Source organism: Triticum aestivum, chromosome 6B (genome assembly GCF_018294505.1).
Source record: "Triticum aestivum cultivar Chinese Spring chromosome 6B, IWGSC CS RefSeq v2.1, whole genome shotgun sequence".
NCBI classification, from domain to species: domain Eukaryota; kingdom Viridiplantae; phylum Streptophyta; class Magnoliopsida; order Poales; family Poaceae; genus Triticum; species Triticum aestivum.
Window position 1 is genome coordinate 168562248 of NC_057810.1, and position 12238 is coordinate 168574485.

Here is a 12238-nt window from a genome sequence, read left to right on the forward strand (position 1 = left end):
CCCGGTTTGTGACACAAACCGGGACTAAAGGTCAACCTCTAGTCCCGGTGGGTGATACCAATCGGGACTAAAGAGGCTCGCAGGAGCCCCAGCCTGACGTCAGCCTGCCACCACCCTTTAGTCCCGGTTGGTAACACCAACCGAGAATAGAGGTCACAAATGAACCGGGACTAAATCCTAGCCGTTGGAACCGGGACTACTGGTACCATTAGTCCCGGGCCAAAACCAGACCAGGACTAATGCTCCAGACGAAAGGCCTGTTTTCTACTAGTGGTTGACCCCTCCCATCGAAGACCATCCGGTGACCACCGCCGTCGTGGGGCAATAGGAGGTTGCTGCAGCAAAGTCTGCAACCACCACCACCAGGTGGACCGGATGTGGATCACAACCACCAAGTTGTCCATATCTGAAATAAGGCACCCACACCGGGTCAACAATGAATTATGCCGAAGTTACGGGCGCTTGACACCGGATCCGACCAGCACACCCTCCACATGGCGAAGACAGTTGTCACCATATAGAAGCCCATGGGCCGCCGACAGGTTCCAAAACTCCCCCGTCTGCGCAGGAGACAACCGGAGGACCCCCGACATGGTCGCGGTAGCAAGGTCATCGTGTGTGGCAGCTAGGGTTTGCGCCCGAGTCGCCATCGGGGGAGGCGACGGGGCCTGCTTTGGTTTGTGTGTGTGCGTTTGTCTATCCATTCTACTCCCTTCGTTCATATTTTTTTGTCGGGGCTCCGTCCGTTCACAAGTACTCCCTCCGTTCCTCTTTTGTCTGCGTATAACTTTTTTCCGTTTTTTCCTGTTTAGTCTGCGCATAAGCTCTTTGTTGTGCTACTTTCCCTTGATGCCCTGCATCTGCCTCAGTAATTAACGGACGCATGCGCGGTTGCAGCAGGACTCCAGCCAATCCAGCGCGGCATGCAGATGGGCCCAAGCCATGCGTGTGGGGAAGAGAAAAGGGTACCACAGGAGCCTCCCAATCACCCGCATGCAGCTATTGACTGGTTGCATGGAGCAATTAAACTATCGCATCTCTCCGATGCATGTACAGGGGCAATGTAGTCCAAAAAAGATGCATGCAGTCCCTTCTTGGTATCCGGGCTTCTCCTTATATGCAGAGAAAAAAAGAACCGGAGGGAGTATAAGATGTTCGAACTTTTTGATGAGCCGGACATATATAGACATGTTTAGTGTGTTTGTTCAGTTCGTACGTGGTTAATATTAAAGTATTCAAAACATTTTATACACCCTGTATTTCTAAATATCATACGTTTTAGCGACAGAGGTATTATCTGTGAACAGAGGGAGTAGTACTTTTCGTTGCTCGTTGGGAGACCAAGATCAAATTCAAAAATGGAAGAGTCGTAGGGCAGAGACTTTTGCAGGGGCATCCTGTTTACTTTCTCTCTCTCTTTTAACTTTGCCTTCCTCCCCACGCTCGCATCTTTTTCACCGCCCCTCCCGTGCATCCCCTATTCCCCTCCCGTCCCCAGCCAGCGTCGTCGTCTCCTCTCCGGACCTGGTGCCGCTGAGCCGCCGACGCCAGCAGCCTCCCCGCCGACGACATGCTCGGCGACTCCGGCGGCATAAGCGGCGGCGGTCCGTGGTCTGGCCGCATCCAGTGGGCGCGGGAGGAGACGCTGGCCCTCATCAGGATCCGGTCGGAGATGGCCGCCGCCTTCCGCGACGCCGCAGTCAGGGGCAGGGCTCCCCTCTGGATCTGGGAAGAGGTCGCCAGCAAGCTTGCGGAGCTTGGCTACGAGAGGAGGAGCGCCAAGAAGTGCAGGGAGAAGCTTGGGGGCATGAACAGGTCCTACAAGCGCGCCGAGAAGAGCCGGGCCGGCAGGCAGGACGGCAGGAGCTACCCCTTCTCCCAGGCGCTCGACGCGCTGCACGCCGCCACCGCCCGCGCGTGGCTACAGAAGCACCAGGAGCAGCTGCTGATGGTCCTTGGCGGCCGCGGCCCCCCGCCGCTGCACGCCTTCTCGGCGCCGCGACCGATGAGCACAATGCCGCCGCCGCCGCCGCCACCGAGGTTCCCGATCATGCCGGCTCCTGTTTCCTGGGCGGCGGCGGCGGAGCTCCCCCAGCCACCTCCCGTCTGTCTGCAAAACCTGAGCTTCCCGTTCATGTCCGAGTCTGAGTCGGACGACGACGGGTCCGGGGATGGCGAGATGGCGGCGGCGACCGGCGACTGCCCGGATGGCCTCGGCAACCGCAAGCGCAAGCGGGGCGGCGGCAGGGAGAAGATGATGGCTTTCGTGGAGGGGCTGATGAAGCAGGTCGTCGGGAGGCAAGAGGAGATGCAGCAGCGGTTCCTGGCGACCATGGAGAAGAGGGAGGCGGAGCGCGCGGCGCGGGAGGAGGCCTGGCGCCGGCAGGAGGTGGCCCGGCTCAAGCGCGAGCAGGAGCAGCGCGCGCACGATCGCGCCGCGGCGGCCGCACGCCACGCCTCCATCATCGCCTTCATCCAGCGCGTCGGCGGGCATGGCGCGCAAGTCCCGCCCGTCGTCTTCCCTACGCCCACGCCGACGCAGTTCCAGACCCCGCCGCCGCGTCAGGCCACACCGCAGCCCATCCCAGCCGCGCCGCTCCAACGCCAGCCACCGCCGCAACCTCGACAGAAGCTGCCGCCGCGGCGGGCCACGCCGCCGCCCATCCCAGCTGCGCCACTCCAATGGCAGCCGCCGCCGACGCAGCAGCAGCCGCCGCCCATCCCAGCTGCGCCGCTCCAATGGCAGGCACCGCCGCGGCGAGCCACGCCGCCGCCCCAGCCGCAGCCCATCCCAGCCGCGCCGCTCCAATGGCAGCCACCGCCGCAACCACCACAGGCACAGCACAAGGAAACGATGCAGGAAGAAGCGGATCGACCCCGACTTCCGCTGGCTCATCAGCACTCGCCCTGGTTCCCGCCGCCATGGAGCAGTGCTTCCCCCAAGTTTGCAGATCACACCTTGCAGCAGTCGTAGAAAACTGTGGTTCTTTTGCATGGAACGGCGAGCGGTGGGAGCATGGAAGGCGCGCTGCAACCTGTCAAATTTCTACTACGAATTTTTATGTTCAAGATTAAGGTCAAAACAAACTTAGGTTGTTGCTAAGACCGCGGGAAGACGATGTTTTATGTTCAAGGTTAAAATGAAAAAAAACTTGTATGCCATTTTTAAGACGGCCGGTTGTAGTACAAGCAAACAAACAACAGAACAAAGGCGATTAATTAAGGGAAGTGTTTACACCCGGCGCACCGGCCGAGTCTTCTGCCGGTCGCGCGCGGGCCACGCGATCCAGCTGGATCGAACGACCAGGGAGACGCGATTTGGAATTTTTTTAGGCCCACCACCCCTCCTATCTTATCTCCTCTGAAAATAAACGTGGTCCACTCATTTGCTACAGCGCATCGCCTCGTACCTCCAGAAGCGCTCCTGCAAGTGGCTCCACCACGTGATTTTTTTTCAATCTCCTCACCACGATGCACAAACTCTCCCGCAACGGAGGTGCTTGGACCATGCCGGAGGCTCCGCGACGGAGATGCTGGGACCGTGCCAGGGGCGCCGTGCCAAGCCGTGCCGACGAGTCTCCATGGATGACCATTGGTGAAGGTAGCGATGCCAGCGAGCGGATAACGATGCTGGAACTAGCATTTTGTTTTGCTTCAACCGGCCAAATCCAGAGCTGGAACCACTATTATTTTTTGCTGCAACTAATAAGCGAGTTGGGAACACAGCTAATTTTTTGCTACAACTAGCTCATTTTTTTGCTACAACCGGTGGCGCTATTTGCTCCAAGTGCTGCTAAAAAGAAAATAGCTATAACTTTTGGTAGAAAAGCTTCAACGGTTGTTGGAAAAAGCTCCAACCATTGAGAGAGAAAGCTAACTAGACACTATGAAAATAAGAAAGCTTCAACCAGCGACGGCTGGAAGGTGGAAGAAGATGATAAAATGCTGCAGTTTTGCTACATGCTTCAACCGGCATAGATTTTTGCTACAACTGGCATAGCATTTTGCTACAACTAGCGTCACATTTTGCTACAACACACAGCCGGCGTCGCGGTTTTGCTACAACTAGCATCGTTGTTTGCTACATCCATAATGTTTTGCTACATCCATCACGGCCGAGCTGCGACCCAGCACGGCTTTCCGTGAATTCTGGCGTCGAGATCCAGCACGGAAGGCAGGGGCGGATGCTGCAACCGGTCGCCGGCGAGCTGCTACGGGCTCGCGGCGAGCTGCAACCTCGACCGGCCGTAACGGAACTCGAGCCCAAATCCATGGCGGCAAGGAGGTCATGACGTATGTAAGACATGATTGAAGCAATCCCAAGGCGGCTTGATAGGTGGGGGAGCCCCTCGTCGACGTGATTCGGCCGTGGGGAACGAATAACAGGCGGATCTAGCCGCCACCGCCGCGGATCGGGGACGGGCAGTCGCGGGGGGATCCAGCTCCCCTGTTTTCCTTGCTGTGGCTGTTCGTACACGGTCGCAACAAAACTGCTCTTTTTTGCTGCAACGGTTGCTTCAGTCCGTATATGCGCGCAGATCTAACGGTCCATGCAAAACGCATCGGACGGCTGGGCCTAGACCGGCCGAACCGTTTGGGCCGGCGCACCGGCGCCTAGCGTCTCCCATTAATTAATGGTAATGGGAGTTCCACAAGTCTAGCATTTTTCAGTATGCAAATTCCATGATAGCACTCACTGCCAGCTATGTTCCACGGAGGTGACGTACGGGCTGTTGGTTGGCTCGTCTCGTCTTTGTGTTCTTCCTCCCCATGCATCAAAATGGTGTCTTGTTTGATTTGGAACCAGGAAGCCCTGCACCGGCACCGGCACGCAGTACCAGCTAGCATGGCATATGCATGCATGCATGCATGCAGCCCCGTGTGTAGCTAGAACCCCTGCGGTCCTGCTGTGCATGCGTTTGATTTGGTTTTAGTCTTTTACCGTAGTACTTATTTTCTTTATTAAAGGGCGTAGGCAAAAGTGTTTCTTGCTGCACAGTTGAACGGAACTGGTCTCGTCCGTTGCCGGAGAAAGAAGCATTGTCGCCTTGTTCTGTTGATGTATGTGGCCCAGGCAGTCTGGCATTGCAGGATCGGGTACTGCTTTTCGTAATGCAGGTGCTTCTGCAACTTGCATGGTGTACTACGTACGTGCATATCGGATCGTAATGCAGGTGCTTGTGAAGCAAAACCGGCCCCTCTCTGTTCTGACCGTGGTGGCAGCAGACGGCCGGCATGGGCCCTCTATGTCTGTGGTCGCAGCAGACGGCCGGCCGAGCAACCACGTCAGTCACGGCCTTGCAGCGTTTCGTATACGTACCAACGTCTAGCTCCTTCCTGCACGTTCCACGTTATTTCATGGATGTAACGATTGTACGTACGTAGAATTTTAAAGGAGAGCTAGTGCATGATGCTAGACCACTGCCAATAGTATTATCCCTGCAATGCAAGCAACCAGATGAGATGGGCCTTGGAGAGACGAAGGAAAGCAGGCAGGCTGGCTGCTGCAGGCTTTCAGACTTTGGTGATACGGTGGATCAGGGAGGGGGGCACGGATTGGTTCTTGTGTGTGCTTTGGACGAGCCGGCCGGTGACAGGATGACATGGGGCGCGCGCTCACCTGCCCCGGCCTGTCTGCTCTGCTCTGCTCGCTGCCCCTGCACCGCTGCTCACCTGCGGTCATCCATGGAAGGAACGCTCTGCGCATGTGAACGGTGTGTGCAAAGTGTCATGGAACGCTCTGCGCATGGTGCGTCATCGTTTTCTCTGATCCATCTCTCTCTCTCTCTCTCTCTCTCTCTCTCTCTCTCTCTCTCTCTCTCTCTCTCTCTCTCTCACACACACACACACACACACACACACCCCCACACCCACACACACACACACACATTCACACAATGTGAGATCGATCTACTTGCGTTTTCGTTTCTCGAGAGAGAAAATAGTGTGTTGAGCTCTTCGCTAGGCCTGGTCCGATTGGAAGTGGAAAAGACTCGGGTGCTTCTCCGCCGCGCAATGCGGGCACTACCGTAGCATGCACACATGTAACTCTTGCTTAGCTACCGTGCCAGCAGAACCGCTGTACCATCAGCCCGATTTCGTGGTAACCATTATATGGGACCGGCTATTGGTAAGTTGACTGGAAATAAAACTTGGGTCAGTCGACTGACCATAACTTTGTGTAACTCGATTTGCTTTCCTTTTTAGCCTGTTTAAGTTGATTTGCTCTCAGCTGACAATATGTGCGTACAAATTTGGGCACATTGGGTTTATCTGCTCGCATGCACGTATGTGCCATCCCGTTTCATATGGTTCAACACGTGTTTTGTTTGTAATCACAATCAGCCCTGTTTAGTTACCTTATTACTTTATTTCACTAGTAAAAAAAAACCTAATATGAGACACATTAGTGCCAGTTTGGTTTTGAGCCGGTACTAATGTGTCCATTAGTGCCGGTTCCAACGGCTAGCCGGCCGTTCTCATTAGTATCGGTTCGTGGCGAACCTATAATACCGGTCGTGCCACGAACCGGTACTAAAGAGGGTGGTGGCAGGGTGTTGTCAGTCTGGGGCCCGTCCAGCATCTTTAGAACCGGTTCGTGGCACGAACCGATATTAAAGGTCGACGTACATAAACCCTTCGTCCCCCCCGAGCCACTCTGTTCTTTCCCTTTCCCCTCACTTCCTCTGTTCTTCCCCCTCTCTCCTCGAGCTCCTCACAAATTTTGCCCAAAATTTGTTAAGATTTGAAGGCCCCCATCCATTCAAATGATCACAAAGGTTAGCAACTTTGTCCTTTCAACTCTCATTGCTAGATTAGCTCTTGCAATGCTTTGTATAGTGATTAATTTGGGAGGAATAATTATATTTGCTACTATTTGATTTATATGCAATTAGAGCACAAAAATAACACTTAGTTTGCATATGTAGGTGTGGTTTACTTAGTGCCTTCTAAATCTCCGTCGTAACCACCGTCGATCGCCCGCACCGTCCCGTCGCCGGCACCACCTTCTGGTGAGGCTCTTGTTCATGAATGTTTTACATTACCAAATTGATGTTTATGTGATTTGGATATATAGTTACTCGTATAATTAATTATCTTACCCGTACATTGTTTGTTATACATAGTGCCATGGTTTTGATATCCGTCCCCGTCGGCCCTCGTCCTTGTTATGATTCGGATGTGGTATATTCTCTTTTAAAACTAGTTGTTGCATTTCGTGTTTATGACAAATTATGCCCATCAAGTTGACATAGATATTTTTATCTAGGAGGTATATGAACCGGAAATTCCAACCGACCCTATTGTCGAGAGGTTAAATTTAGTTGAAATAGAAAACGAGTATTTGAAAGAAAAATTGAAAAGAATTGAGGGGGAGAAGATGGAATTGGAGTTGCATGTTGCCGATGTCATCGATGATCACAAGATCAAGATGGAGAAAATGAGGTTGAAGATTAGAAAGATTAGAAAATATGCCATTGATAGTGTGGCTTGGTATCATTATGCTGTTGGATCAATTGTTACCTTAATTGCGATCTTCATCGCATTTGTTGTTGCATTTAAATTCTTTAGCTAGAGAGTTATTTGTATGTTGCATTTAATTAAGTATTGTATATGAACTTTATGTATGAACTTTATGTATGAACTTGTATTAATTTGGTCTATTCGGTGTTGTGTAATGAAGATGAGATGACAATGGATGTATGATGACAGATGCTCTCCCGAGTTCATTAATGGCGTGCATACTTTTCTGCTTGCCGCTGAGGCAAACAAGCGGGCGGATGGTTTTATGCCTTGTCCATGTGCTGGCTGTAAGAATGGTCACAGTTACTCTACGTCAAGAACCATTCACGTCCACCTATTTGAGTTCGGTTTCATGCCCCACTATAATGTTTGGATCAATCACGGAGAAATAGGGGTTATGATGGAAGACAATGAAGAAGAAGAGGACGACAACGACTATCCTGACCATGGGTTCCAATATGATGATACAACAATGGGGGAAGAAGCTGAAGAAGAGGCGTCAGATGAGCCCGCTGATGATCTTGGTCGGGCCATTGCCGATGCAAAGAGAAACTGCGCAAGTGATCTGGAGAGGACGAAGTTGCAGCGCATGTTAGAGGATCACAAGAAATTGTTGTACCCGAATTGCAAGCTGACAAAAAAAAGTTGGGCACCACACTTGAATTGCTGCAATGGAAGGCAGAGAATGGTGTATCTGACAAGGGATTTGGAAAGTTGCTGATAATGATAAAGAATATGCTTCCAAAGGACAACGAATTGCCCGAGAGTACGTATGAAGCAAAGAAGGTTGTCTACCCTCTAGGGTTAGAGGTGCAAAAGATACATGCATGCCCTAATGACTGCATCCTATACCGCGGTGAGTACGAGGATTTGAATGCTTGTCCGGTATGCGGTGCATTGCGTTATAAGATCAGTCGCGATGACCCTGGTGATGTCGAGGGTGAGCGCCCCAGAAAGAAGATTCCTGCCAAGGTGATGTGGTATGCTCCTATAATACCACGGTTGAAACGTTTGTTCCAAAACAAAGAGCATGCGAAGGCGATGCGGTGGCACGCAGAAGACCGTAAGAAAGACGGAAAGTTGAGAGCACCCACTGACGGTTCGCAGTGGAGAAAAATCGAGATAAAGTACTGGGAGGAGTTTGCAGGTGACCCAAGGAACGTATGGTTTGGTCTAAGCGCAGATGACATTAATCCTTTTGGGGAGCAGAGCAGCAACCATAGCACGTGGCCTGTGACTCTATGTTTGTATAACCTTCCTCCTTGGTTGTGCATGAAGCGGAAGTTCATTATGATGTTAGTGCTCATCCAAGGCCCTAAGCAACCCGGTAACGACATTGATGTGTACCTAAGGCCATTAGTTGAAGAACTCTTACAACTGTGGAATGGAACAGGTGTACGTGCGTGGGATGAGCACATGGGGGAAGAATTTGACCTAAAGGCATTGTTGTTCGTGACCATCAATGATTGGCCTGCTCTCAGTAACTTTTCAGGACAGACAAACAAGGGATACCGCGGATGCACGCACTGTTTGGATGATACCGACAGTATATATTTGAATAGTTGTAAGAAGAATGTGTATCTGGGACATCGTCGATTTCTTCCGAGCAGGCATCCCATAAGAAAGAAAGGCAAGCATTTCAAAGGTGAGGCGGATCACCGGACGAAGCCTCGCCACCGTACTGGTGCTGATGTACATGATATGGTCAAGGATTTGAAGGTAATCTTTGGAAAGGGTCCTGGCGGACAACCTGTTCCGAAGGACGCTGACGAACGCGCACCCATGTGGAAGAAGAAATCTATATTTTGGGACCTGCCATATTGGAAAGACCTAGAGGTCCGCTCCGTAATCAACGTGATGCACGTGACGAAGAATCTTTGCGTGACCTTGCTTGGCTTTTTGGGCGTGTATGGGAAGACAAAAGATACACCAGAGGCACGGGAGGACCAGCAACGTATGCACGGAAAAGACGACATACATGAGGGTCAGGCCAGCTACGCTCCTACCAAAGAAGAGAAGGAAATCTTCTTCGAATGCCTGCTCAGCATGAAGGTATCGTCTGGCTTCTCGTCGAATATAAAGGGAATAATAAATATGGCAGAGAAAAAGTTCCAGAACCTAAAGTCTCATGACTGCCACGTGATTATGACGCAACTCCTTCCGGTTGCATTGAGGGGGCTTCTACCGGAAAACGTTCGATTGGCCATTGTGAAGCTATGTGCATTCCTCAATGCAATCTCTCAGAAGGTAATCGATCCAGAAATCATACCAAGGTTACAGAATGATTTGGTGCAATGTCTTGTCAGTTTCGAGTTGGTGTTCCCACCATCCTTCTTCAACATCATGACACACGTCCTAGTTCACCTTTGCGAAGAGATTAACGTTTTGGGTCCTGTATTTCTACACAATATGTTCCCCTTTGAAAGGTTCATGGGAGTCTTGAAGAAATATGTTCATAACCGTGCTAGGCCAGAAGGAAGCATCTCGAAGGGCCATGAAAATGAGGAGGTCATTGAGTTTTGTATTGACTTTATTCCTGACCTTAAGCCCGATTGGTGTTCCTGAATCGCGGCATAAGGGCAGACTGGAAGGAAAAGGCACGCTAGGAGGGCATCAAATAATATGTATGGACGGGCATTCTCTCACTGAAGCACACTACACAGTTCTACAGAATTCCGCCTTGGTGGCTCCGTATATGGAGGAACACAAGAATTTTCTACAGTCCAAACATCCAGAGAAGTCTGACGACTGGATTACACGCGAACAAACGAGGACTTTCGCTGATTGGTTGCAGAAACGTGCCCTGAATGATGGCGATATTCAAAATGACCTATACTCGCTGTCCCAGTTACCATCTTCGAATATAATGACTTTTAAAGGGTACCAGATAAATGGGAATACATTTTACACGATCGCACAAGATAAGAAGAGCACCAACCAAAACAGTGGTGTCCGCTTTGATGCAACAACCAACATGGGAAAGGAAACATATTATGGTTACATAGAGGACATATGGGAACTTAACTATGGATCAGGTGATTTGAAGGTCCCTTTGTTTCGGTGCAAATGGGTCAATATGACACGAGGCGGGGTAACGGAAGACCCGCAGTACGGAATGACAACAGTGGATCTCAACAATCTTGCGTATGCAGACGAACCATTCGTCCTAGCCAATGATGTGGCGCAGGTTTTTTATGTTAAAGACATGTCTACCAGGCCGAGAAAAAGAAAAGATAAGGAAGCGAATGGATCATACGACGAGCCAAAGCGCCACATAGTTCTTTCAGGAAAAAGAAACATCATGGGAGTGGATGACAAGACAGACATGTCAGAAGATTATGAAAAGTTTGATGAAATTGCTCCATTCACAGTGAATATTGACCCGAGCATCCAGTTAAATGATGAAGATTTTCCCTGGCTACGGCGCAAAGGGACACACGAGAAGAAAAAGTTTCACACCCAAATATCTGGGATGTGATCGGATTCACTATCATCACTTTCTTCTGTGTTTCACACCCAGGAGGGAATGTCTGCAATAGTTAGGGTAGTTAATTATGTGTTTTGGCATTTGAAACGCGAAGAAATTTTATGTGCAAACAAATTCTTTTTCATTCATTTACTGATTTTTTTCCAGCTAAATGACCCTGAAATTGAAAAGCATTTGAAATGAACTAGAAAAGGTTGAAAGTTGGCATGGTATCATAATTTCATACAAATAGCATGTGCAAAAAAGTAGAGAGGGTTACGGCAAAAACTGGATACACTTCGTGTACAAAATGGACAATCTTTTTCGAAGTATCAGGGTTTCCGACGAAAACTGAAATGTCACAAAGGCATTTCATTTTTTAAATAACCTAAGCATTACCAAATTGAATATAATGATAAAACACACTAATATTGAACATAAGAAAAAAGAATCACTGAAAAATCTTTTTCCAAAGTTAAGTTATTCACAAACTAGTGATTCACATAAATTTCAAATAATTCAAAATTTAAACTATTCAAATTTGAAAACTACCGGCACTAACAGATCAAAGTTTGTAAATTTTTGTACCTAAAGCAAAAATATTCACAAAGAAACTCTAAATACAGCAAAAAACAACTCAAAAATAAATAAAACAAATAAAAAAACAAAAAAAATTAAGAAAATAAAAAAGCCCGCCTACTGGGCCAAAGCGGCCTGCATACGACTAGAAATTCAACCTTTTGTTAGGCCAGGATGCAGGCCCGCAAAGGCCCAGTAGGCCCACATGGCAGCAATGAATTGGTAGGCCCAGTAGGCCTGCTTAGGAGAGGAGCTCGAGAGAGCTACCGCATTGGGGCTTATAAACCAGTGCGGTAGCCCTTCGACTAGCGAGGTGGGACTAAACTTGCCGCACCGCACTGCGCCAGCGCACCACCTTTAGTACCGGGTGGTGGCACAAACCGGTACTAAAGGGGGGCCTTTAGTACCGGTTGGAGCCACCACCCGGTACTAAAGGGGGTGCGCTTCCCGCCGCTTGGCCTGGCCAAAACAGACCTTTAGTACCGGTTGGTGGCTCCAACCGGTACTAAAGGTCCATCCTACATATACAACAGTTGAAAAAAATTCAGTTTCCCTCTTTGTTCTTCCTCCCTCCATCGCGCCGTCCTGCCCCGATCGTCGCCGCCCCCGCCCCTCGTCACCGCCCCCGGCGACATCGCCGCCCCGACCGTCCCCGTCCCCGTCGTCCCC

The 12238-nt window shown here is 50.3% G+C and overlaps 1 protein-coding gene across 1 annotated transcript; it reads left to right on the top strand.

Moving 5' to 3' along the window:
* Window positions 1–942: 942 nt before the first annotated feature.
* LOC123139042 (trihelix transcription factor GTL1-like) lies at window positions 943–2974 on the top strand. The gene is made up of 2 exons (XM_044558862.1): window positions 943–1063; window positions 1539–2974. The coding sequence occupies exons 1-2, from the start codon at window positions 943–945 to the stop codon at window positions 2972–2974; spliced, it is 1557 nt and encodes a 518-aa protein (XP_044414797.1).
* Window positions 2975–12238: the final 9264 nt, after the last annotated feature.